This window comes from Rhinolophus sinicus, linkage group LG07, assembly GCF_036562045.2.
Source record: "Rhinolophus sinicus isolate RSC01 linkage group LG07, ASM3656204v1, whole genome shotgun sequence".
NCBI classification, from domain to species: domain Eukaryota; kingdom Metazoa; phylum Chordata; class Mammalia; order Chiroptera; family Rhinolophidae; genus Rhinolophus; species Rhinolophus sinicus.
The window spans coordinates 76,691,236-76,719,176 of record NC_133757.1 but is presented as its reverse complement, the minus strand read 5'-3'; the positions used below and the strand labels follow the sequence as shown (position 1 = coordinate 76,719,176).

The window sequence follows — 27,941 nt, the reverse complement described above, 5'->3', positions numbered from 1 at the left end:
TTGGTAAACTAATTGTGTATTACTAGGACAATGAGGATAAAATGACACTTTGACCAATTATCAATAATAGGAGATATACATTTTCCTGTAGGAGTTACAAAACTATACCCAATGTTTACAATTATAATCATGACTTGAGCATACATTTGTCCTTTAGTTATGATTTGTTGGGCGTACTAAATATTTTCTGTATTTTTCAAACTAAACATGACGAAGCTTGTGAAGTAGAAATGAAGATAAATAGATAATATTCATCACATTTGAAATTAAATGTTCCTCAGGAAAAATAATTTTTCCTTATTATAATTTTGAACAAAAAAATATTGAGTTGGTAGATATAACTTTTATTTTTTTAAAAATTATAATTCATTAATTTACAAGATAAGATGAAATAAAAGGTAATATAACAACTTTTTAAAATGAAACTACAGATTGGATTGACACTGATTTTATACAAAGTATAAAGTACTATAACATATTAAAATTATCTTCCATATATTATGAACTGACATTCAAATCCAGAACTCTTATACATAAATTAAATTCCATAAATTAACAAAATTTGTTTGTTATACAGACACAGTTATTATGAATATATTTTCGATGATCCAAGCATTTGTTCTTTCTTTGGTAAGCAAATAGTGAGTTTTATGACATACGAAGACAGTTTATAAGGGACATTAAATCAGCTTTGATCCCATTGTTAAGAAATCCATATAGGATTGGATTAAGACAACAGGACATCATGCCTAACAAATGACAAATGCAATACACCAACTTGAAATGCCTATTTGAAATAAGGTTATCATTAAAATCGGTTACCACATGGAAAAGGTGTAGTGGCATCCAGCTAAGAGCAAACACTAATATAAGTACAGTCAGTCTATAGAAAACACTCCGAGATCTCTTTTTTATTCTCATGATAGAACGGTTTACTCTCATTTCATGAGCATCTGAGTTTTCTTCAGGTTTCATCTCAAAGCAGGTGGGGACCCCTGGGATGAACTTACTGGATGAAAAGAGATGACTTTTCACAGAGCCGAAGTTTTCTGGAAGCGTTCTTAAATGATTCTCTTGAGGAGGTCTTGCTGGAGCAGGTAATACGCATGCTGTCTTCTTGCTGTATCTTCTCCTGTGTTTCCTGATAAATGAGTAGCTCCATTTATGGCTGCTGGAGAGTTTTACCTGAGGCCCACTCTTTTTGGATGGATGGAGAGTTAAGTTGATCATCTCATTTTCTTCTAGTTTGTTTTCTTGGTTGGACAATCCACAGCTAATACTCCTGCAGACACTGGTATGACTTACAGTTAGACAAACTAAGGGCAGAATATACTGAACTAGCAATAAAGATATAGTAAAAGCAATTCTGTATGAATCAGATGGCCACGATTCAACACATAAGTACCTGCTGCTCAGCAACGCTGAGCCAAATGTTTCCTGAAGTTCCACGAGACTGTGGAACACTGGAAGTGGAGAACAAATCGCAAAACCTAGTGTCCACACAGTAGCTATCAGGAAGTAGCCATGGTTTGCTGTTAGATTATTAGATATTGGATGCTTAATCATATGATACCGGACAATGGCAATTGATATTAAGATTAAAGTTGAAACCAGAACTGACACACATTGAAGGAAAGGCATAATATGACACATGACTTTGCCAAACATCCACTGATCCAGTAAAACAGAGGTTAGTGTGAAAGGTGAGCAAAACAGCACAACCAAGATATCAGAGAAGGCCAAATTTCCTATCAGGAAGTTTACTGTGGTATTCTGATTACGCTTTCGCATGAGAGCCATTAAAATAAGCAGATTCCCCATAAAGCCAAGAAGACTTACAAATGTATAGAGTCCAATCAGAAAATACTGCAAGTCATCTACACTGCTTTTATAGTCATCCCATGCTGGGAAATCAGAATTCCGAGGGGCAGCAGTGTTGTTCTCTGTAGCAAGTGTCTGGTTATAATAATCCGTGAGCTCTAAATCCATATTATAATCCTGCTTGGAATAAAAGGACATCAGTTAGCAACTTGAAAAAATTACATGACAACTATAAATGAATCCACTGAGAGGGAAACTAAATTTTACAATTTACTCTCTTTACCTTATTATTCTCCTAAGTTCTGTAAGGTCTCTCATTGGTTCCAAGCGCAGTGCAAATATCATCAGCCAGTAACAATTATAGTAAGTTTAAGTCTCTCATCATTTCTGTGGTGTGTAACGTGTTAAAATAGCAGACTTTTAATTTTTAAAATTTATGTAGCAAATAATGTTAGGGAAGAAAGAGGCAAATGTAGATAAGAACTACCCAATACCTAATTTACAATAATTCATTAATAGTCTTCTCTAATTCAAGGTACCTGGTGCGTGGTGTGGTCATATAATCTTACCTTAAACATTCTTTCCTTTCCTACTTGAATGAAAGCCAAACTTATGAGTCACCTATCCTAAAGTATTCGTTGGTCTACTCAATTGGATGTGACCTCCTCCTCTGAACCCCTATAATGCTCTGTTTATAATTGTCTGGTGTGACATGTCACAGTCCATTTTGCATTGCAATTATAATGCATACCATCTACCTTATTTATAAGCAATGGAAAAGCAGAAACTGTCCCTTACTCATGGTATCTACCATAAGTAACTTCACCATAGCAGATGTTAAATAAATATTCATGGGAAATGAAAAATTCAAACAAAAATCTAGCATCCCAAATATTATCTAGTTGAAGCAGTGTTTAAATTAAAGCTTCTCAAGTGTAGAAACACTATTTCAGGACCTAGGTGTATATTGTAGGCACTCAATAAATGTTTATCAACTTGTACTGTTGACTATGTGAACACAATGCTGGACTTGGCAAAATCATTCTGTGATCAATCCTCAGTCCTTTGAGACGTGCCAGACTATCGTGAATTAAAATAGCCACTGACAAGTAGTGCTGCTGGTGATTTTAAAAACAACATTTACCTGTTTGTTTTTTAATTTAAAAATTGAAAACAGATTTTAGCTTTGAAAAGGTTCAATAAATTCATATTGTTTAAGGAAAATATTATATCTTAAACTTAAATGTAGAAGAGATACTAGTATAATAACACCCTGTAATAAGTTTTCATTTAAAAGGAAATTGATAATGTAGTACTATTAATACCACAATGGTATTACTTATTTACTGCTGTATACTAGAGATTTGACAGTATTTCCTGATGAAGCACAAAACTGCCTATATCAATAAAAGGTAAAAGAAACCTTTCATCCCTTTTAAAAAGTAAGCACTCTTATTTTTTAACAAAATTTTCCTACAGAATACTCACGACAGCAATAATTAATTCTGATGAATATATATTGTTACAGAGACCCTAATATATATGTAGCTTAAACATTTTTTTCATTCCATATCAATATACACTTATCTACCTATTTCTATAGTGGGATCTATAGTTAAAACTATGAAAATGCTATATATTTAAATTAATAGTAAACACAATTATCTTCAGTTTGTAAGGGACTTATAGGTCCTGATTTAATAAATTTCCAAACAGGAAATCCTGTTGTGTACATACATTCATTATAAATAACTAATTCAGTCTTAGATACAGCAAGTTTCAAATACACACCATTGTGCTAGGAGAAAATTTGAAAGTTTAAGTTTTTCACAACTTCCACAACTAATTCTATGTTCATTGGACTACTTTCTGAAACCTAATGACATCCTTTTGAAGATCAATAAATTCAGAAACTTGGGATCTTATTCATTTATTCTTAGACCCCAACCCATAATTTACATTGATATTACCTCAAGTTAGAAAGGATTAGTGGTACAAAAGTGACTCCCATGGCCTACGGAATCATCTTATTTATCACATTACTAACCCATGGCCTCCCTGCAAATACCCTGGATAAGTTAGTGAGCTGCTAATCAAAGCAGCCTTGACTGGCCTCCCTGCTTAACTTCAAGAGTTCTGATGGCCCCCTGGCTCCATCTAAGTTATCCACGATCCTATATACACTCAGACTATGCACAGGCTATTTGTTACTGTGATCCTGCTTAGTTATTCTTTTGATTCACTTTCTTGAAACAATCCTTTTCTGTTGTAGATCACTAGTTACTGACCGCCTTTTCTACTACCAAGGTAAGGCTAGAGAAACATCGGATAGTTAATTCTACAAAGGCTCTGTGCAGTTTGGGGACATGCAACTGGAGGATGACACTCATTTAGTGTAAAATATTACTATCCAAATTTTTTGAAGAGGAAATGCTGCAAAGTTTGTGGTAATAGAAATAACATGGTTTTAAGTCTGAACTTCAGACTGCCTCCCACATACATTGTCAGTGCTCTCCGTTAGACTCTAATGGAGATAACAGAAAATAGACAGGCTCAGTTAAGGTAAAGATTGACCTTTGTCAAGGAAGCTACAGGCCAAGGATATGACTACCCACCATGACCGCTTTTAGTTAGGAATTTTATGCAGACTTCCTATGTGGTTAATTTCAGTCTCTGAGCTTCTAGGGCCTGCCATGCTGGCCTCTCTTGAACTTGTCAGGTTTAGTATGTGGCCCCTTTTTCATCCACATTAGGAAAATTTTATCCAATCAGATTTAAATCTTCTTCTTTTTTTAAAATTGAAAATCTAAGGTAGAAGAAACACTTTAAAATGAAAGGCAAAAGAAGCCCAAAGGATTTCTTTCCTTAAACTTACCCCTTCACTTCCTTTTTCCTGAAAAGCACAATAAGCAAACCTATAATGAAAATAGAAATCTGTTTAATAATTGTCTTTCAACAAATGTTAGAATGAACACAGTACAATTTTATGCAACATATTTTATACATAATACAAGTAATGTTATGTGAACTTTTCTTCATCTCAGATTACTAGAGAAATTTATGAAATATAACTAAAGAGAGAATGTTTTAAAACAAAATATTATTTGAGAAGAAATTTTATATTGACTGTGTCGAAGCTTTGTTGAGCTTAAATACGAGATTTTGTTCTTCTCTTTTGTATCTAGTTTTATCTCCTACCATCTGAATTAGCAGGCTGAAACATCAAACTTTAATCCTCTGAGTAAAAAGTGAAAGAAAAAAATATTCGTCAAACTGTGCTTATTATAATTTTTAATAAAAATTGATCTATATCTAACACAGTGACAAATGAAATCTGAGTAGACTTTAAGTATGTTAAGTAGATCTTAGGATAATAGGAGAAACTGCAGGGAACTTAAAGGATACTAAGAGACTGAGCTTATACTTTTAAATAACTTTCCTTTATTAGGATAATTTCCTGCCTAATGAAAATGCACATCTTTCTTTTCACAAAGGATGCCAATCGCACAAAAGAAGAAAATACATGTATTTTTTTCCCTCTACCAATGATAAAATATCAACTATTGCCTCTTTTGCTGTGATCCTGGAACAATGGCGAGATTCCAGGTTCTCAAATATTCCCATGATTTATTTTTAAAGCCAGAATCTGGCAAAATTTAATGGGAAAGAGAAACACAGTTCTGCTGCTCAACTGACAAACACAGGCACGCGCCACCCTCTTTTCTCAATTCTAACAGCAGAATTTTTCTTCCCTTGAGAAATCAGAAATTTAAAATTGCATTCGGGCTGCAACATTTTGCTGAGAGCGCTTGAGGCTATTTCCATGCTCTATGGCAAAGTCTTTTGGCTTCGATCCAATACGATGGTTCAGTTCCTTGAACAGATGAACTAACGGTGGGTAAACTTGGGGATAGAAATGCCCTATTTCTGGAATTCGAGGTGTGGGGATGTGTTATTGCTCGCATTTGTTAGGAGGCCACCTTGCTAATAGGAGCGCAAACCCGGGGCGAAGCTGCCTCTGGATCTCCCGCCAGCTGCGGGACCGCGCGGCAGTTGGACGCCGCGAGTGGAGCGGGGTGGGCTGAGCCCCGGAGCCTCGTCAGGGTCGGGCTGGGGCTGAGCACTGGCCCGGGAAACCCCGAGGGCTGCCGATTCCCAGCCTCGGACGCGGGTAGGGCTGCACCCGGGGCTCGTCCCGCCCAGGGGGAGCGCTTGGTCCTCTCCGATCCCCCACCCATCGTTCCCTCCCAGGCTCCGGCGCGGATCCCGCACACTCTCCCCCCGGGTCCGGCCCGTGCCTGCTCCACCCGGGTGAGTACCTGCCCCGTACCAAAGAATTCCGCCGGGTCCCTTTCCGCTTTCCCTTCACGCCTAACAATCGCCCATTCCTCCCGCCAGCCAAATCCCCACTTTTCCAGCGAGCTGCTTTCGGCTTCCCCACCCCGCCCTCTCGGGAGCCCCGAAAACACCCGGGGACCTAGGTGCAGCTCCCGGGGCCCAGTGGGGACTCGCCCTTCCCTGCAGGCCCAGCCCCGCGCAGAAGGGGGTGTCGGGGAGATGCTGAACCCCGTACCTCGGGGTGCCCCCGCTGCCGGCGCCTCGGCTCCCGGGGACGTGGCGGAGCGCGGTCGCTCCTGCGCGCGGGCGGCGGTGGCTGCAGGAGGAGACCTGGAGGTGGCAGTGGGGAGGAGGGAGTGGGGAGCCGCGGGGGTTTTAGAGGTGCCTGGGGGACACGTGACTGCTGCAGCGACCCCCGAGACCCTGCTCCAGGGCGCCTGCTCCGCGCCGGCCTCTCCCAAACACGGGGGCCGGGGCATCCCAGCTCCTACCTTGATGTTTGGGTGCCCTAGGGAGACGCTGAAGGCCCCCAGGATGGCACCCCGTCACCCTGGCCTCCGGTTCCCCGCTGAAGCCAAGTTAACTTGATGAACAGGAAGATTTCTGCCCATTCTACCCCCAGCTTTGTGAAGCCAACTAGGAGGAGTATTGAAATCGTGTGGGGGTGCGGGGGTATCTGTAGGAGCTTAGGCTCCCCGAGAAAAAGCTGTAAGGCCCAGGTTCTCTCTTTGTTCGGAATAAAAAACAAAAATCAAGACAAAACAGAACATTGCTTTGTCTTGCACCTTTTTGAAGTGAGGAAGGGAGAAGTCTAGGCACCAAGGTTGACCTGAACGTGTAGGGGACACAAAGGAGTCAGCGATGAATGGGGAAAGGATTTATTCCCATTGCTTAGGAGGAGTAGTTGTGGGCGTGGGCAAGCGTAGAGCTGGGGCGTGAAGCTGAAGTGGAATCAACGCTTCTCAAGACCATACTCACTGATAAAAAGACGACGAGGGGGTAAAAAGTGATGCCATAGATTTAAAAAGACAGAAAAAAACAACAAAACTTGTCCTCCTGTTTCTCCTCAACGTGATTTCCATCCCCAATGGTTTGTCTTATTTTCAGTCAGTGTGTGTGTGTGTGTGTGTGTGTGTGTGTGTGTGAGAGAGAGAGAGAGAGAGAGAGAGAGAGAGAGAGAGAGATCTTTGACTATAGTGTGCACGATGAAGGCTGTGTTTATTGTATACTTGAACACTGGAAAACGACTAACTGACAGTCATAACATTGTGTATCTGGTGATGAGTGCCATTCTGTGGGACTGATTCTGTAAACTGGAGAGGACTGTATCGTTTGGGAGCAATGTGACCTGTAAATCTAATTTCTGTTCTCCTAGAAGTCAGACAAACTTCCTGCGCTCTTTTTCTGCTGAATTTTAGCATTTGATAGAGGATCTGTATAGATTGTCATTGTATCAGAGAGATAGATTTTCAATACCTCAAGTAAATCCAGTTCCTATTTCATTCTTTTCTATTTCTGGAATACTAGTATATTCTCCCCCAAATTTTAACACAGTAAGTAGTCTGAGCCGGCCCATGGGATTTTGCAATGGGTGAGGGGAGGGATGGAAGTGTCAAGAAGGGATAATCAGTGAGAAAACAAACTTTTGTTCTTAAACTTTTTTTAACTCCTACATCTGTACAGTGTACTATATATACATTGCCGCATAACTTTCTATCCTTCCATCCCTTGCACAGTTATAATACAGACAAACTTCAAATACACATTAGCTTTAAAACAACTTTCGAAGGAATCCCATTATAACAATCTTCGAAAAACATATGCTATAAGCTTTGTATATTAAAAATACAAGATGAATTTTATTTTTTCTTTTCCACAAATGTGCTTGTTCCTTGATGACATGAACCTTTAGATTAAAGAAAATGTTACTAGGGTATTAAAAATAAAAGGTCAAGATGTCATTGAGATGAAGATTTTGATTAACTCACCATTTCCTTTCCCACCACATACAAAAACATGAAGATCTCAAAAAGGGAGTCAGAATTTCTTCTTTAAATACATATTTGATGTACACAGAGTGAAAAAAATATTAAGAATACTTTTTTGGGGAAGAAATTGTCATTTTGAAAATCCCAACAATATGCTATGTAAAGAGGAAGATATCAAAATACATACATTTTTATCTTCAAATTTCCCAGGAAGGATTCAAGACTAATCATCGTCACTCTATGTAGAACATAATAGAGTAATTTTGTTCTGTTTTATGGAGTAATATTCAAGCAGGGAGACTGCTACCTCTGGGAACAGAAATAGTCATGTCCACCTCTGCTCCAGTAGTTTTCCGACTCACTATTTATACAATGCTCATTTGGGAAATTAAGTTGGATGTTATGTGTGTTACAAAATTAAACTGGCTCTTTCCCAGCAGTCATGGTTCTTTATTAACTATGAAAGATAGCTTATCTATAAAGGTGAAAGTTAAAATCATTTGGGATTACTAAGACAAATTATTGAATAATAAAACACTCTCCAAACAATGCCTGTTGTTGCATTGTTGTCTGTTTCTTTGAGGCACATGTCTGTTGTTTTTGTCAAAGTTATTGTTGCATTTTAATAACAGCTACCATTTGTGGAGGAGAGATACTAAAATGCTTTGGTGTGATCTCAAATGATATGTGACCTTGACGTATTAGTTATGGGAATAGTGGGGGTAAATAAAGTAGAGAAAATCATATTACACTATTTGACACATATTTTTCTCTGAGAGTTTTTAAATATTCATTAAGTAATATTTCTTTATCCAGTGTTTCTACCATGGTAAAATTAAATCCTTAATTCTTAAAAGATGTGGAAATGGCCATTTCTATGTGTTATCAAAAATATTTTATGATACCCATTGCTTCATTGACTTCTTTGGGATAGTAATAGTTTGTCATATAATCAATATCTAGGACTTAAAACAAGGAATTGATTTATAATTGTGAAATACATACCACTTTTTATGGAACAAAAGCTGTTTGCTTTTTTTAAAGCAATTTTTAAAAAAGTAAACCCAAAGTATTTGTGTGCATAGAGTCATTTTCCCAGGCAATTCAATGATAATTTTGTGGTCCTCAAGCACTATCAACATTTCATTGCTTTCTTCTAACAAGTGCTATGCTACTTAAGCAAAACTTTATATCTTTCCTTTTGATGTAGTAATGATGAGATCATTAAATATAAAGGGGTGACTGATTTCCAGAGAGAATGTGCAGTTCTTTTTTAAAGTAAAATTTCCATGTTAAAAATACACACACACATATATGCTATTCGCATGTATACGGTTTTACAATCACATACATATTTGTATAAGGGACACTTGTCAGAAAACCTGGATTGCAGTCAGGTTTTATCATAAATTAATAATGTGGCTTTACACAAGGCACTTCATTTTTTTAGTCTTCACTTTCTTTCTTTGAAAAGTAAAATGTTTTGACTAGCAAATCTCAAGCCCTCTTTGAGCTCTGAATACCTATGACTTTATGCCATGAACAAGCACGCATTACAGACATACGTGGACAAAAATAACCTTTTTGGATCTTCAGAAAAATGTAATGGTCATAGAAATTGTTTGTCTCCCCCTCAATATTAGAAAAAAAGAAGCAATACTATTGAGTTTCCCATTAATACTGGCACATTCTTTCATGCAGCTGTAACAACTGCATAATGATATTTGGTTCATTCTTTTAAGAAGTTGTGGGTGTCTTACAGATCAATTCTTTATCTAATTATATTATTTTTAAAATTTCAGCACAAAATATGCATATATTACATATATGTTTATATATAAATATACATGTTTTATCTTTTATATATATATAAAAGAGAACATGGATTCTTTTGGAGACATAACATTCTATCATGTAAATACATATATAGGCTGTATAGTCTTCTCTTTTGTGGATCAAAACTCCTCACAATAAGTGGTATTGCTGGTAAGTATCTCCCCAACATTGTTTTCTAAAAATAAATTTTTAATTTCTTAGCTAATTTTTGATTGATAATAATTTAAATCTAGTTGTAAGTCTAAATATAGCTTTACTGTATTTAAGTGAAAATGAAAGAGTTTATTTGTGATATCTTGTTTTGTTTTAAATAGTCTTTAAAGATAACATTTAGTGAACTGTTTAAAGTATAAGTCCAGAATGAAAAATTGAGATGGTTGAATAATATGCTCTTCAAAAGTGCACTTGTCTCCGTAGTCTTCCTCTTATTCTCATAGGTAACTCAGCTTTTAACGGTGTATCATTCAGCAGGTAGAAAAAGATATGAGACATTTCATCTGTTAGACATTATACGCATTTTCAAAGACAGTGTGGTCCATTATTCAAGCTTACACCTAATGGGGAAAGCGGAATCAACACATAAAAAATCCAAAACTAGGAGAAGAATCACCAAGAGGAGTCAGTGGTAAGCATATATACATATACTAAAATGTACACGTGGATACCAGCATTTTGTGCAGTGTAAAAATAGTAAAAATCCAGCATAGCTAAAATGCCAAAGACATTTTTTACACGTTTGAGATGAACAACTGGGCTTGATTTGTGACGTTCATTAATGTATGTAATCCTACCTTACTTTTTGTTCTTTAATCCTCCAACAAAACTTTTTTCAGTATCTTATGACATGCCAGATGTTATTCTATACTCTAAGTCTGAAGAGGTGAAAAAAGGAGTCACTGCCTTCCAGTGATCACAGTGTAGTTGTAGGTCTGTGCAAATAAATAAGTTGCAACATAGTATGACAAATTCCATAATAGAAACAAACTTAGGGAGCTGCAGGAATAAAAATAAGACAAACTCAGCCTATGGAGGATTTGGGGAGATGGCGAGATATAAGAGAGGGCTTTATAGTTGAGGAGAGGAACTGGTGAGAGAGAAACCAGCAGATGGAGGGGGTGGGCAAGTTAGAAGTGGGGACATAGTGTGAAGGTGAGAGAGAGGGTAACATTCAGAGAGGTGGGAATAGTTCAGTTTGACTGAAGTGTGTGGGACGTGGTAGAGAATGATACTGAAAATGTTGGTTTCAAGGGACATTGCACTTTACTTAAAGGCTCTTGAGAAAAACTAGACAATTGGAGCTGGGGAGCGATATAACTGGATTGCTGTGAAAGCAGCTAGTGGCAGAGAGACCACTGAGTCGAGAAATAAGAGAGCTTAGCTTGATGGATGTGAAAGAACACATCTGAAAGGTATTTAGGGAGTAAAATGAATGGGAATCTGCCCGGCTGAATTTGAGGGTGTGAGAGGGAAACATTGGGGACAATTCTTAGATGTTGGCTTGCAGGATAGAGATGATGACATTGATTGACATCCAGTCCATTATCAAAAGCACATTTTCAAGGAAACATGAGAGAGCGCTGTACTTTAGATAGGCATTTAGAGTTAGGAGCATACAAGCATATAAGTGAAGGCAGAGGGTATGACTATGCACCAAGAGTGGGAAAAAAAGAGAAGCGTAAGAATGAAATCTCCAGTAAATTTGGGCAATTCAGGGTCGATCAAAGAAGAGACAGGTCCACAGAAGATGATAACATACAAGCTTTTTTGGGTGGTCTTGGATAGGGTTGCATGGCAGGGGAAGTCTGTCCTAGCAAGAGACCTTCCAGAGACAACATGTGGAGCTGTCACCCAGAATGAGGATAGGACAAAGGGACTCTTAAGTGGGGGAAGGGAAAAATAGGAGGGGAGCTTTCATACCTAGGTGACCTCACTCAGCAGCAAGATGGGGACACTTGAGGCAGAGTTCCAAAGGACAGCTGCAGATTGGTGTGGTTTATGGTTAAGAGATTTGTCTTATCTATGGTTAACAGATGAAGGGTGCAATTTCTTAGGGTGTATGAAGTTGGTAGGCTCTAAGTGGCTAAAATATATATTTATTTAGGGCTATATTTAAAACAATTATATGTGTGAGAATTTGAGTTTGGTGCTTTCTGGCTTTGGGCTAATAGTCCTAGCCTGCTGTGATGAAATAGATAATATGGGGACCATTTTAGGCTAATACAGAGGTGCCATCTCTTGCCCATTTATATTATAGGATCCTAAGGAGAAAAACACCTCAGAGTTAGATGGAGATGGCAGATCCTGGGGGAGAGACTGAGGAACAGCCAGTAAGGAAGGAGAAAAACCTGAAATGTAGAGTTAGTGAAGTCAAAGGAAAATAAAATTCCAGAAGGATAGGATGGTCAAGAGAGGCAAATCCAACATAAAGAATAAGAACAATAAAGTCTGAATTGTGTCCACTGGCTTCGGTCACTGGTGTCCTGGGCAGAAGCAGTTTCAGGTAGGCCAATCAGAGGACCTTGTTACTATTGGACCTTCTTCTTGAAGAAGCTACCAGGTAAGAGAAGACAGCCAGAGCAGTTAGGACATGGAGGAGAGAGTTATAATGAGAAAGAGTGAGCAATTTTGTTTTTGTTTTTATTTTAATGTTAAGCCAGTGAAACTGAATTATTTAATAAACAAGTGTTAGCATTGTTTAATAAACCTTTCAAAATTTAGTGGAATAAAATAACAACTCGCTTATGGATTTTATGTTCATGGATTGGGTGGGAGAGCACAATGGTGATGGCTTATCTCTGTCATATGATGTTTGGGGCATCAGCTGGGAAAACTCAATGGGCTAAGGTGACTCAAATCCTGGGGACTGAAAAAACCGGGCTGGAGGATCTACTGCCAACACGAGGGATATGAGATTTAGGGAGCTTTTACTCACTTCAGAAGGAAGGAGGAGTCCATTGAGACTGAGGGTGTGCAGTTGGAGGTTGGGGGAGAGGGGTGACAATATGAAATATCTTTGAAGGGGAGAGGAATTGGGAGTCACACAAGCCCAATAATTTCTAGGTAATATTAAAGGCTCAACTAAGGTTTTGAATTCGTAGTTACAATAACCTGTGCAGTTGAGTTCTATTTTCACCTACATGCTATGCTAGCAGAGAGTGGTAGCTGAGTAGTTTCCTGGGTTGAGAAGAGTCAGATTATATACCACAGCCCATCCTGGGATATGTATCCTCTTTCTAGATTTATATGTATCTGGGGAAAAGAAAGCAACAGCTAGACTTCAAAGGAATGAAGAAAAGACACTTTCCTAAGCAAACATTTCATACCATACCAACTCTGCGCCATTTGTGATATTTAGGTGCACATAAGGGATCTTTTTCCTGTCTTTGGGAGAAAACTGCCCTATCTCAGGGATGTGAAACAGTTTTACATCCTGGGGCCAAGTCTGATCTACTTATGTCAGCTACCTGAAGTGCTGGGTTGTGAAGAGGTCTAATGCCAAGCCTGAGATTTCGGAGGTGGGGGTGGGAGTGGGGCAATGCAGACAGTCAGAGATGTTTGTCAGAGATGATGGAAGGTTCAATGACTGCATTCATACTTGCCCTTCTCACCAGGGATTCCTACTCCATCTCTTTGGAAGGAATTATGACTAGAATAGTAATAATTATAATAAAAAACAACAATAGTAACAATGGCAACTCTCTTTTCATTAGGCATGCAACAAATACAAAATGATAGGCTTTTGTAAAATAGCACCACACTTTTGTTGAATAGCTCAAGGGTATCTGACAAGATGAGATCTGGAGAATAATGTTTGGATATATGCTAAGTAATTTTAAGATCCTAGTCCTATACAGTCTTATTCTGACAGAGTTTTAAAACAAATGCTCTAAATTTGTAGTCTGTGTAACCAAATAAGAACTTTCTTGAGTGCATTCCTATTTCAAACCAAGAACGAATCCATAAATATTTGGTGTCTTCTACACTAGGAAGATGATTGAATTGTTTGTGTATATACTTGTATATTAACATTTAAACTAAATTCATTGTCACTTCCTTCTGCTAGTTAATTTTTTAAAAAAGACAACTGGATAAACTGATTGTACTATTTGAACTGACCAATTTAGTTACAACTCTTTACTTACTATATATCCTGGTTCTAAGATGAGGGCTTTTTCTTTAACATTTTAGTACTCTAACTTTTAGATTCATTTACAATTGATTGTATGCCATTGCTTGACTGGAAGCATCTTTTTCTTTCTCAGTGGTCCATAAAATAACATTGCAACTTACGTGCTGTAGTGTCATAGATTCAAAGAAATGCGGTAGGTAAATCACAGAAAGAAGGAAATCTGGCACCTGATTAATTCATAGACTATGAACTAATCCAACAACATGTTGCATAGTAAAGTCCTACCCCAGTGGGATTTCCTCCTTTTCAATATTATCTACATTCTAGTTCCCTACTTACATTTCTAGTTACATATAGTGTTAATGCTTATCAAGATTTTTTTAAATGATCATTTATTATAATTTTCCTGTATCAAGGCCTAAGAGCATTTTAGAAACTTTAACCCTTGCAGCAGAAATTCATCAGCAGAGCAATAAAGTCATCACGATGGATAAATTCCTGTACCAAGTATAGTGACACACTTTTAGCTAGACAATTATTGAATCATGGAATTTAAAGGGTCAGACCATAAAGATGTCCCATTTTTTAAAACGTGTATGATAAACTTAATATCTATAGAGATTTAATGAGTAGAGCCTATCCCTCAGTTTCAATGACAGAACAAGACTGTTGCCCAAGAAATTATGAGAATAGTTCATTAATTTATTTTTCTTAGTCATGGTTTATAGGTTAGGCTGTTTTGAAATTTCAGAAAGAAATACACAAAATGCAAAAAGTTATCTCTCTCTAGCAAAGGTTTTATCTAGTTTGAATCCCAAATAGGAAAGTATGTGACTGACTGTTCACTTAAGAGCAGAAAAATCAGTGATCTTTATTTAACACCTATCTTCTCTTTAACATATTTTCTGAGGAACTCAGATTACTTTATTTCAAACTTTCCAAGATTACATTATATGAGGATCTTACATTATATTTGGTGATTATACTATGCTTAATTTTTCTCTTTTACACTTTGGAAAGAATACTTAGTAAGTGATACTCCTAGAGAATTAAATAATTTTGCTGTTGTTGAGGAGCATTTCAAAACTTCTCCTTTTACCACAAAATTTGACATAGAAAGAATCTTTGAGATCAACGATCTTACAAAGATTGGTATTTGAGATGACTATCTCAAGAATGCAGCTTTATAAATTTGCCTTCGGGGGGACACTTTATAAAAATTAAGTTAAAACGATGACAAAATATAATAGCCACAGTAGTTCAGGCATTCTTGCAGATATGCCTTTATTAGCATTCTTGGAAAATACAGGAAGGAAAGTATCTAATGAGTCCAAATTATATTCTCAGGTAAAAATATTTGCTGGTATATAGCAGCTAATATATAGCAATATATTAGCTGATATAGCATAAAAAAATGTGTTCTTCGTAGAGAATTAAATTATTTCCTGTGTAATTCTTGCAACAGGCTAAAAGTAGCCAATTTGATGATCAAAACGTTGGGGGTAAACTTGCTTCTAAGAACAGAATATGACTTAAGCAAATGGATTGGACAAGGGGTGAGTAGAAACCTAAATAAGTTATTGCTCTTTAAAATAACTGAAATCTCTAAATTATGTCTTAATTTTATCCTTGGTAAAAAAAAAAAAAAAAAAAAAAGAGAAAGAAAGAAGAAGAAGAAGAAAGAAAGAAAAAAGAAAAAGAAAATGTATATGCCATTCTACTCTGTTTAACCAACAGTGGAATTTTTAAAATGTATGCTCATATCTATTATTATAGTACATTGATTACATAATCAGATATTTTTAATTCTTGATCATATTCCTTTCTAACTATATAAAAATGTTTAATGACAAATATTTTACAAAGCTTTGCTAGGAAATAAAAAGATTGTGTACATCACTGTCTATATAAATAAATGAGTTATGGCCTATATTGAGCTTTACATAATGTTTATTCAGCCTAACAATCCGGAGAAAACAAAACAAAACATTTAACAGTGTAAAGTTCAGACAATTCCATTTGTCTTGGAATTTTGTTTTCAGTTTGAAGACAGAATGCAATCATAGTTGTTATGTAATAAAACCTTTATGCATATCCTAGGCAGTCACCTATATCTTTATTAGGAAGGCTTTTTATTTTTTGACAGTTTGATTTGGAAGTTTTATTCATCTACATCAGTAAATAATGTGTGTGCGTGTGTGCGCGCGTACGTTTGTGTTACACAACTTTGAATTTTCAAAGTAGATGGAACTATTTAAACCATCTGAGATCAGCGTGTCATTAATTAGCCTGAATCATCAAGCACCGTGATGGTTTAGCACCATCAGTGTACTCTGTACATTCTCTTCTTTTATTCATAATGCTCAGTACTGTAGTAGATGAAGTACCGACGAAACGGCATTGATTCTTGGACCATCAGGGAAATGTTCCGTTCATCGTGCTCCCCTAAAAAAGCAGCCAGACACTGGGAACAGATCTGACTCAATGCATTTTCTCAGTGGAAAGAAAGGAGCACTGAAAGGCTATGCTCTCTCATCCGATTCGCTACTTTTGCTTTTTAAAAAAGTCTTCTCTTCAATTTTAAAATGAGGGGGGAAAAAACTCGGCACTGGCGTTAAGAAATACTTGAACGTCACAAAACAAAGCAAGAAACGTATAGTGGATTATGTCGCCGTGAATGTCGTGTTTTCTCTTCCCGTCAATAACAACCCCTTTCATTCCTGAGTTGAGTTTACAGCCCAGCTTTTCCGGCCGGGTGTAACGTCGGCCACAAGATGGCACTGACCTGCAAACAAAGCAAAACACGGCGGCACTGACTTTTTAAAAGCCTTGTAGAATCGCCTTGCCTTCGCGGAGTCAAGGACTGTGTGGGTATGAGTGATTACTTTCCTCTGCACCGTGCGTCTGTGTCTAACAATGTGTGGATTAGTTTAATTGCTTTTCTTTCCATAATTCCTAGGCAACGCTCCCCCGAGGTGCATATCCAGGGTGAGGTGTTTGTGGGGGGAGCTTTAGGCGCTACTCGTGGGGCGCGTCACGTGATCGCGGGATGAGGTGGAGTTCGGCTTTAAGGGGGCGTCTCTGCTTATCTTCATCAATCTTTAGGGTTTGAGCAGGAGAAATACCAGCAGATCTTTTCTCCCGTCTCTGCTCCATTCCATTGCCACCCTTCCCGCTTCAATAAACAGGGGTGGAAAGGACGACTCGAACTGACGGGTAAGTTTCAAGTTTACACCCTTTTAAGGGACTTTTGAGAAATCTCTCATTAATGGAGTGAGGGATGCGAGAGGAAGAAAAAACACACGAGAGCCCGAAATTGGCTCTGGGGAACCGAGGTGGGACGTGGGGGTCAGTCTTTCGGTTCCGGTCCCCTTGCGGGCAGGTCGCAAGATGCTCCCAAAGATCGAACAACTCCAGGACTCCTGCCTATGGGTGTGAGGACGTTGGTAACCGAACTTGCGGCACCTGCACACCCTGTTCCGGGAGGATTTCTGGATGGGATCAGAGTTCTTCTCTCCTCGGGTTCTCGTACGAAATCCCAGGGGGTGGGCAGGTGCTCTAGTTGGTCTTTCTCTCACCTCGCCCATCTTTTCGCATTTTTCTGTAACTAGCTTAGCTGGAGCCTCTGCCCCGGCGGCTGCACTGGAGTTTTCGCGAAGTAACCAGCGCTAGGATGGTCTGGGGAGGGTGGGTTTGGCGGCTCGTCCGCCTTCGTCTCCCTCCCGCGAGCCTGCGGAGGCCCCGGCGCGAGCATAGCACCCGGGGACACTTGTGGTTCTCAGGACTGGGCTGGAATCAAGCCCCATCCACCTGTACTGGGCCCTCCCAGTCTGTGGCGACTCCCTGGTAGATGCCCTGAGCCCGTCCTCCCATTTCCAAGTTTTAATCAGGGAACTCTTTAGCTCCTTTTAGAGCAGTGATGTTGGAGCCCGGCTTGGGTTGGAAGATTGGCGATGGGCTGAAGGTGGAGGTGGCTTAAAAGTATTCCGTTGGTCCTCAGGGAGACCGGAGAAAGGTGAATATTTTAAACACTGATGTTGGGTCAGAGAGAACTGAGTTTGGGCTCTGCTTGCTTGTTGTTAGTTGGCTTGGATGTTTTCCTTTTTGATAGTCTCATCATCATAGATAGACATATTTCCTGATAGATAGGTGGCAAGTGTGTGTGTGTGTGTGTGTGTGTGTGTGTGTGTGTGTGTGTGTGTGTTGGGGAGGGTTAGGAATGAGGAAAATCTGGGGCAGTTCACCTAGCTAACAATAAAGGTGGGCACGGAAAAAGGGGGGAGAGAGGCAGTGTGCTTTGACATCCACCCCTCCCCTTTTCAAGACCTCTTAGATTTGCCATGCTCACCTGGATCCTAGGAGAAAGCATCACTCACTAGGTAGCACAGCGTGAAGGGTAAGGGCAGAGTTGACCTGTCTCTCTCTGCCTGGACAGAACAGAAAAACGATTGCAGTCAGTCCCAAGACTCCAGGCTGCTTGCTTGGTGAAGCAAGAGAGAGCAGAAAGCTTTCCAGCCCAGCTCCCACCCATGACAAGACCAATTGCCTTTCGGTAGGTGACTGTGGCTTTATTAGTCTTTCTTATTGTTTTAAGGCAGCTGTCTGTTGAACAGGCCCTCCTCAGAGAGGAAGGAACAGGGAATTATGTAACTCATGAGAGCTAAACTCCCAGTAACTCTGGGAGGCTGCATGTAACAAGGATGGCATTTCTTTTCCCAAACACACGAGGTGAACAGCCAATTACGAGCACATGAAAAAATTACCTGTAGCAGGCTATGACCAGAAAGGTGTATTTTCAGGTAGTAACAGCACTAAGGACAGCAAGTAGTGAAAAGCCAGTTTTCTAATTGGAAATGAGAAAGAAATTTCTATTTGCCAACTGGTGATGTATTCAGTGTCTCTGATTTGTCTGTAAATGCACATGACAGCCATCATGAGATTTAATAATATTTAATTTTTGTCGTATCTGTAGTTGCACACCTTATTTTAGAACTACATATTGGAATAGTAAATATCAAATTATTTTCTTTTGCGAAGATAATGTATGTAAATTCTCTTTTAGCATTTTCATTTTCTGACAATTACTCATCCTTGAAATTATACTAAGGTAGGCTGAAAATATACATTTTATCCAAATGGGGAACTGTTTTATTCAACTGGAAGGACTACCCAGCATGCATTTAGCAAAGGAGGCTTGCAAATAATTGGAAAACAAAAAGTTTACATTTTCTCTATAGGTAAGTTAACTTAGTAGGAACACCGCTATTCCTCACAGAAAATGTCTATCAAATATAATTCCAAATGTGTCATAGAGTTTCACTATATTTACCTAAAGTCATCTGCAAGAAAGCTGTCTTTGTAGCCCATACATTGTAATAATTTAATAAATGTTTGCATTAATTCTCATACACATTGAATTCTGTCAGGCTTGGTCAGTGGATGTAAAATTTTTATTTTTCTTCCTTTCCACTGCAAACACCTTGGTCTGCACCTTCATGATCTCTCACCTGGATTAACACACTAGCCTCTTAATGAATCTCCTTACTTCTTTTCTTTCCTACGTCTGTTGAAAACAGCAGCTACAATAATAATTTTAAAACACGTCATATAACTGCACCTCTTTACCACAGACTCTCCAGTGACTCCTCATCTTTCTCAGGGAACAAGTCAGACAGTCCAGTGGAATCGGGCCCTACACAGTCCGTTCCTCCTGTTTACCGTTTCCAATTAATGTTCTACTAGTCTCTCCCTTATTTATTCCACTTTGGATTGCTGTTTAGCACACCACATACACTCCAGCCTTAAGGATGTTATATTCTTTCCATATGGGAGGCAATCCCTGAGATCTCTGCATGGCTTCCTCACTTAGCACTTACTGCACATGCCATCTTCTCAGGCAGGCAGAGGCCTTCCCTCACCACCCAGTAATAAACTGCAGCTACCAACAATCCCAGTTCCCCTGCATTGCTTTGTTTTTCTCCATAGCATTTACTATCATCTGTCATACTACTACTACTACTTATTATTATTATTATTATTATTATTATTATTATTATCATTATTGTCTTTCTCTGCCCACAAGACTAGAAACTCAATGAGAATGTAACTGCTGTCTCCATTAAAATCATGCCTGACACAAAATAAGTGTTCAATAAGTATTTATTGGGTGAGTGAATTTTCTTTCAGAAACAATTTCTTTTTTTAACACAAAGTGGAACATTTTTTTCCTATATACCTGACCTAATAAAATTACTATTGTAATTAGCATCTGTTTTGCATGTAAAAGGACTAGGATAGAATTTAGCTGTTGATGTTAAGATTGATTCACGAGAGAACCTGTAATTTCAACCATTCATCAACTATGTCAGTCAGCACATTTTAATTCTAAATCTAATATTGGCAAGGTACTATGAAATATACACAGTCATTACCGTAAAGAGGTTATATTATAATTGAGAGGAGCCAATTAAGGATTCAAGGCACTAAATGGTGCTTAGAAAGATGGGTAGACTTTGGATTGTGATGAGACAGAACACCTAGCAAGAGGAATGGTAGGGGTGAAGATGCAGATGCTAAAACAGGCCAGGTGCACTTGACTGTGAAAAGACTGGCCTGCCTAGAACAGAGCATCACAATGGGACTATTAGAGCAAGCAGTGAAAGACAGAAGAGAGGCATAATGTAGAGGTCTTAGCATCAGGCTGAGGATGGACTCAGTAGTCCATACCTCATGTGGCTCATACCTGGGTACTTACTCACCTGGTGCAGGGAGCCATGAGAAGTCATAGCATAAAGAAGATGAACTTTCCTATCAAGCTATTTTTACTTTACATAATGAAGAAAAACTGACAATGAACTGATAAGTAATGTTCAATATGTGGATAACAGCCTGAATATGCAGTATGATACAAAGTTTTCTTGAATCCTTAAGGGAGAAATTTCTAAAGAAGAATTTTTAGATTATTACTTGCTTCTTCAAGGTTTATTCTCAAGACACTAGGAGACACATATCAATTCTGCCTTTGATATTCTTGAGAGAAAAAGTGTGATTACCACGTAAATTTAGGAGTCATTATAATTATACGTTGTTGCATAGAGAAGGGGAGAACCATATTTCTAATAACAGTCCCACTTGAAATTATTCCACTACCATTTCTAGTCTTACTACTTTCAGTCTCACTTAATATTAGCAACCTTTATTTTTATTCTTCTTCAGTTTCATAAATCCAAGTTGTGGTTTTATAATAAAAAAGCACTCCTTATTCTAGAAAGCAAAAACACTCAAGGAAATGTTCATTAGAGGAACCACTTAAAAGGTAAATGTATTGGTGGTTCATTAAATGTTTTATCTCCTTTTCAATGGAAGTAAATCTTCATGAGTTTCTTTATTGTTCTCGCATAAGAAATAAACACAATTCCCTTTCTTAACACAGGCACAATGGCCTGTTAATTAACAGAAGAAATCTCACCTCATAGATCTACTTAGTAGTCTAGAGTAAATTAGAGATTTTTTTTAAAAGTTTTTAATCTTTATAAAACTATCACTGTAATTTGTTTTGTTGGTAAGAAAAGAGTATGTATATCACAAAAGGCTATGAAAGATCAACATGATGACTAAAATTAGGTCCCTGCCTTGTATCTGTGTATAATCTAGAGTGAAGGAAGATATTTACATGAATAGAACCTTAAAAATCCTTTGAAAGCTTGGGACATATTAATAAAATCATAGAATCTTACAGTTAGAGCTTCAGAGTTATGCAATTGAATCTCTTACACAATCCTCAAAAGTCTAGTAGTTACAAATTTTTGTGTATGGACACTTGTTAGATTTGAGGGCAATTCATCCCATTTGATTAAACCTTTGTTCCTCATAACAATGTTGAAATTTGTTTTGTTTTGTTTTGTTTTTAATATAATATACTTTGTTTGGTTCTACTTCTAACTTGTGTAGTTAGATATACTACTCTAAGTCCAGTTCCCTCTGCCACATGCTACCCAGACAAATATGATATGTCTGTACCATTCCTACAAAGTCTTTTTTGGATTAAACATCTGTTCCTTCAACAGTCCTTTATATGACAAAGTTTTTTTGATGTTTCACTGTATTAATCATCTCCTTTGGAATATACTTGTGTTAAATATGTCTGCCTTAAAGAGCAGTTCAGTGTCTGATGGAGCTAGTACTGCAACTTGACCTCTACATGAATTATTTTATAGTAAGAGGAAGAATTAGGTAAGTTTTGTTTTGTTCTGCTTTGCTTGTTTCATATATTTTCTTGTTTTAAGCTGTGCATTGCACTTTATATTATATATTCATATTCTTAGTGTTCAGAACGTGCTGATAGTACTGTTTATATAAGAATTTGAGCATGAGATTTACACACGCCTTACTAATTTACAGACCACTATGTTTTGCTGAAACTCAGTGTGTAAGCAAGTCCAATGAAAAATACTGTGAGATTTTTTTCAAAATGTTTCTGCTATTTTAAAAAGATGTTTGTACAGATTTTGTTTTATTTATTTCAATGTCTTCACATTAAATAGTACTATCAGTCAGAATTCATTTTGACTGCCCTCCATAAAATTAGTAATGCAATTGGTCATTTTCTCTTTACAGATTGTTCAGTTCCAGGGAATGAAGAATTCAGAATAATTTTGATAAGTGGATTCCAATATGGGGAATAAAAATAAGCTGAACATTTGACCTGCTTTGAAGAAACATACTATCCATTTGTCTAAACTAATCTATAACAACCAAACCAATAAAAATGAATTCAACTGTGTTTTCCCAGGTTGAAAACCATTCAATCTACTATAATTTTTCAAAGAAGAATTCCCAGTTTTTGGCTTTTGAAAATGATGACTGCCATCTGCCCTTGGCCATGATATTTACATTAGCTCTAGCTTATGGAGCTGTGATAATTCTTGGCGTCACTGGAAACCTGGCCTTGATCATAATCATCTTGAAACAAAAGGAGATGAGAAATGTGACCAACATCCTGATTGTGAACCTTTCCTTCTCAGACTTACTTGTTGCCATCATGTGTCTCCCCTTCACATTTGTCTACACATTAATGGACCACTGGGTTTTTGGTGAGGCAATGTGCAAGTTGAATCCTTTTGTGCAATGTGTTTCAATCACTGTGTCCATTTTCTCTCTGGTTCTCATTGCTGTGGAACGTCACCAGCTGATAATCAATCCACGAGGGTGGAGACCAAATAATAGACATGCTTACGTAGGTATTGCTGTCATTTGGGTCCTTGCTGTCGCTTCTTCTCTACCCTTCCTGATCTATCAAGTCTTGACTGATGAACCATTCCAAAATGTCACCCTTGACGCATACAAGGACAAATACGTGTGCTTTGATAAATTTCCATTGGACTCTCATAGGTTGTCTTACACCACTCTCCTCTTGGTGCTGCAGTACTTTGGCCCACTCTGTTTTATATTTATTTGCTACTTCAAGGTAAGAAAACTCCCCTTTTGCCCCCCGACCATTTGCATTTTTACCTTCTTTCCACAGAATTTCTCATTAAATGAGTGGTTCTAGTTGAACTCATTTTTTCTTTTCTCTATAGATATATATACGCTTAAAAAGGAGAAACAACATGATGGACAAGATGAGAGACAGTAAGTACAGGTCCGGTGAAACCAAAAGAATCAACATCATGCTGCTGTCCATTGTGGTAGCATTTGCGGTCTGCTGGCTGCCTCTTACCATCTTTAATACAGTGTTTGATTGGAACCATCAGATTATTGCTACATGCAACCATAATCTCTTATTCCTGCTCTGCCACCTCACGGCAATGATATCTACTTGTGTCAACCCCATATTTTATGGATTCCTGAACAAAAATTTCCAGAGAGACTTGCAGTTCTTCTTCAACTTTTGTGATTTCCGGTCTCGGGATGATGACTACGAGACAATAGCCATGTCGACCATGCACACAGATGTTTCTAAGACTTCTTTGAAGCAAGCAAGCCCAGTCGCATTTAAAAAAATCAACAACAATGATAATGAAAAAATCTGAAGCTGCTGTCGCATATGGTCCCAGCTGACATCTGTTTCAAAACAAGCACAACCTACAACATACTTTCATTACCTGTTCAACCAAGGAATGGGGTTGAAATCGTTGAAGAAAAACCACGATTTTCTTATCTTGCTTTTCACTGCTTTTGTGGTAACTGTCATAATTACATTTGGAACAAAATGTATGGGCTTTGGAATCTTCTGGCAATAGTTTGGACCAGACGCCCTTTAAGTGCTTTTTGTGAATGTATGCATATAATATAAAGGCTCTTATACAGTATTTCTTGCAATGAAATTTCTTTAAAGTATTACTATTAACTGACTTTAGAAGCACTACACCTGACACTCTCATTAGATTGGGCCATCCTGATTAGATTAGATTGTCACTACATTGGGTGATCCTGATATAACAACAGGCATCATTTCAGTCTGTTACAGAGGTGACAACATGAAAAAGCAGCATTCAGGATGTGGGGGTAAAAGAGAGTCTGTGTCTTGCAATCCTACAGTCTAAAGTCATTCAAGAATGATTTGCATTTTTTAAAATTTTAAGACAGGATTTATTTTGCTCCTAATGGATTATCGCTTAAGATAAAAATGCATAAAAAAATACTTTTCAGCTCTGAATATGATGGGGAATTGAACCACCCACAAGAATTAAGTGGGGAAGCAGTTCTCTAACTTCAAAACTATTTTGGTACCTGACAACCAAAGGATGTTAAAGAAATTAGCTTAATCATTAAATTAATAGCGCTGCAAATAGTAGAATTATATCTGAATTGATGGTCAAGAGGTTTCCCATTCTTTACAGATTGCTCAGTGTTTGTCAAGCTTTTTAAAATAAATATACATGTAATTTAAAAGGCATTTCCAGCTTACAACGTGTAAAAACACAAAATGTATTTTCCATACATCAGTGCCTATATACTAACTTATTTTTAATTTTCAATGTCCATCTTTCAAAGGACACCAAGGTACAATGTTAAAAGAATGTTTACCCTGGCTAGCAGGGATAAATACCTGAAAACTGAGAACCCTTCATATAGTACATGTCAATTTGTATAAATTGTGTGCCTTGTGGAGTCTTATAAATAATGCACTATATAGAGTACTGAGTGGTTGTCATGTTAATATTTTTAATTTCATGTATCCTATAATCATGATTGAGCCTCAAAATCATTTGGAGAAAGGACATTTTGAAGAACAAGACATATCTTTGATGTATTATACACACAAAGTATTAAATGTGTTTGATTTTAGAAAGGTAGACATTTTCTTTATTAAAATAGTTTTTGCTTTTTCTGCGGTGTCTCCTTTGTGTCTCTCTTCAATTTCATTTTCTTTTGTAGTTCCATGTCTTCCCTCCCACGATGTTATCACAATACCCCATATCTGCTTGCTAATGAAACGCTTTCTACAGTAGTATAATATTACTACTGATGACCCAATCTTCCTCCTTTGCTTCTTGAAACTTCTTAAAGGCAGGGACCGTCCCCAGTGCATTTGGCAGAGTGCCAGGTACTTAGAAATTTTTGAAAAAATATTTCTAAAACAAATGAATGAATACACAATGACCAAATTTCCTTCTTTCTCATTTATGATCATATTGACTTCAGATCCTGAAATTTTCTTGAACTCCCCGTTAAGTCCATCTTCACCAAGAAAGCGTTTTCTCTTTTATTATGTTATTTTCTCTTCTACACTAAGCAAAACAGGACATTGCAGATTTTAAAAACTTGCATGATTAGTCTTGTAAGTCAAACAAATATCAAAAATTTGAATGCTAATATGAATTCAAATTATAGCCTAAGAATGACTTTAGTTAACCAAATAAGAAAAAAAATCTAAAACCAACTTTTAATGGAAACTATGATCATCTTTCCTGACCAAAACCTGGAATTTTAAACTACTTGATGTTTCTCTGCTTAGGGAGACTAATGGGAAATTTTGTCTTTCTCTACTTAGGTGCTATGGAAACAAATGGCTACTTGAGAACAGCCTTAATACGTAGGTGCTTCTTTGTCAGTGCATTTGCTAAGAAGGCCATTTCATTCTGATTTTCATTCAGCTGTATAGGCTGCTGATTGCTTAGGTTCATATAATGAACTGAAATCAAATTCTTCTCTTTTATCCAAAGATGTTGATGACCTAATAGTAAAGTCTAGGGTCAACACACATCCATTTTAATTCAAGAAGAAATAAATGTCCATGTTAAATACCAACTATAGAACCATTGGGTTTCCTAAATCCTAGAACAAAAACAAATTATTGGCTTAGTTTAAGAGCATAGTTATAATGCAGCTTATATAAATTTGGAATAAAATGCTAATAGCTAGGATTTTTAAACATTTAGTATGTGCCAAGTACTATGTCAAGTTCTTAAGTACTTGTGAGAATGTGTAAAACGGCTACTTTACATAAGAGGAAACTGGCGCTCAAGTTGAAAAATTTGAGCTACACACTGAGTAACAACTGGGGTAGAAATCAAACCCAGGTCTGTCCAGTACGAGTAAACTCGTTGAGCTGAAACTAAGATAGAGTTTTGGACAATAATTTTTTTCTCTTTATAAATTATATCATTAGGGCATAACAATACCATCCATCTTCTCTCTGGTTTTAGCTGCCATAAGAAATGGAGTGAAGTTGAGAGAAAATGGTCATTATGATTATTGTATCCATAATTCCTATTCAATTGGAGAATTCTCCTTAAAAACAGAATTTGACTATTCATATTAGCTTTATGTATTTACTATTAACATTGGATATTCTCATCCCCTTTTCTATTCCACAAACTTCCAAGGAAATCTAAATGCATATTATACTATAATTTCAAAATTTGACAATCAAACGAATGGGTATTTTCCCAATGAAAGTACTTCTTCACACACAGTTAAAGTGGTGGAAAGAGGTGGATTTGAGCTGGGGTTCTAGGGATAACTTTGGCCTTGTTCCCTCACTGCCATTGAGTGAGTTTGTAGGCACTGCTAAGTCTTTCATCACAACCAGGACTGCTTTTCTCAGTGATTTAGGATTCTGCTAGTGAATATATTTTTTAGTGCAATGTGAATATTTTTACAGTCTCCATATTTTCTTCATCTGCTTAACCCTGTGGCTCATCAAACATGTTACACAAATTCTTCATGGTATCACTTATATGTGGAATCTTAAAAAATATATAAAATTGAACTCACAGACACAGAGAATAGAAAAGTGATTGCCAAGGGCTAGGGGTTACAGGAAATTCAGGAAGAAGTTGGTAAAGGGGTATAAACTTTCAGTTATGAGACTAATTAACTCTGAGGGTCTAATGTATAAGATGATGACTATAGCTGATAACACTGTATTGTACAATTAAAATGTACTAAGAAAGGAGAACTTAAATGTTCTGAAAAAAACAGTAAATATGCAAGGTGATGGATATGGTTAATTCAATAGGAGGAGTCCTTTTAGAATGCATACATAAATAATCACAATGTAAACTTTAAATACCTTATAATTTTAATTGTCAAATATACATCAATAAAGCTGGTATCCAGATTTTATTTAATAATATTGTTAAGAAAAAGGAAGAACACTTAGCAGAAAAATGGACAAAATATTTGAGCTTCACAAAAAAGGAAATTCAAATTATTGCTAAACATCTAAGAGTTCTTCCATGTCATTAGTAATCAGGAATAGGCAAATTAAAACTACACTAAAACACAGTTGCATACCTTTAAGACTGGCTACAATGAGAATAGTATGAGTTGCATACACGGCTGGTAGGACTGTAAATGTGTACAACCACTTTAGAAAACAG

At 37.3% G+C, this 27,941-nt stretch overlaps 2 protein-coding genes across 15 annotated transcripts in view; one reads left to right on the top strand and one right to left on the bottom strand.

Annotated features, from left to right (window-relative positions):
* Nucleotides 1–325: 325 nt before the first annotated feature.
* The window catches only part of NPY5R (neuropeptide Y receptor Y5), a 112,330-nt gene continuing 84,714 nt past the window's right edge, over nucleotides 326–27,941 (bottom strand). Inside the window, exons 1-3 of one of the 4 annotated variants that reach the window (XM_074337781.1) lie at nucleotides 6,651–6,843; nucleotides 4,697–4,736; nucleotides 326–1,998 (exon numbers count right to left, since the gene is read on the bottom strand). In XM_074337781.1, the coding sequence (XP_074193882.1) occupies nucleotides 649–1,989 (1,341 nt within the window). In that variant the 5' untranslated portion in view covers nucleotides 1,990–1,998; nucleotides 4,697–4,736; nucleotides 6,651–6,843 and the 3' untranslated portion in view covers nucleotides 326–648. Of the gene's footprint in view, nucleotides 2,002–4,696; nucleotides 4,737–6,394; nucleotides 6,514–6,650; nucleotides 6,844–27,941 lie in introns of those variants that run through there. The other 3 variants (XM_019736922.2, XM_019736919.2, XM_019736920.2) reach the window with 3 other exon arrangements.
* On the top strand, nucleotides 6,001–25,444 carry NPY1R (neuropeptide Y receptor Y1). 11 transcript variants are annotated; one of them, XM_074337783.1, is made up of 6 exons: nucleotides 6,001–6,132; nucleotides 17,218–17,328; nucleotides 18,015–18,127; nucleotides 18,548–18,664; nucleotides 22,729–23,578; nucleotides 23,691–25,444. In XM_074337783.1, the coding sequence occupies exons 5-6, from the start codon at nucleotides 22,880–22,882 to the stop codon at nucleotides 24,141–24,143; spliced, it is 1,152 nt and encodes a 383-aa protein (XP_074193884.1). In that variant the 5' UTR covers nucleotides 6,001–6,132; nucleotides 17,218–17,328; nucleotides 18,015–18,127; nucleotides 18,548–18,664; nucleotides 22,729–22,879; the 3' UTR covers nucleotides 24,144–25,444. The 11 variants fall into 11 exon arrangements, with proteins under 11 accessions (XP_074193884.1, XP_019592490.1, XP_074193885.1 ...); XM_074337784.1 differs by lacking the exon at nucleotides 6,001–6,132 and adding an exon at nucleotides 15,925–16,983; XM_074337782.1 differs by lacking the exon at nucleotides 6,001–6,132 and adding an exon at nucleotides 15,925–17,100.

Bases quoted from the DNA above. Each gene is read 5' to 3' on its own strand.
- NPY1R (XM_074337783.1), top strand. From the start codon at position 22,880: ATGAATTCAACTGTGTTTTCCCAGGTTGAAAACCATTCAATCTACTAT. The intron at 23,579-23,690 runs GTAAGAAAACTC...TTTTCTCTATAG, and splicing joins TATTTATTTGCTACTTCAAG to ATATATATACGCTTAAAAAG.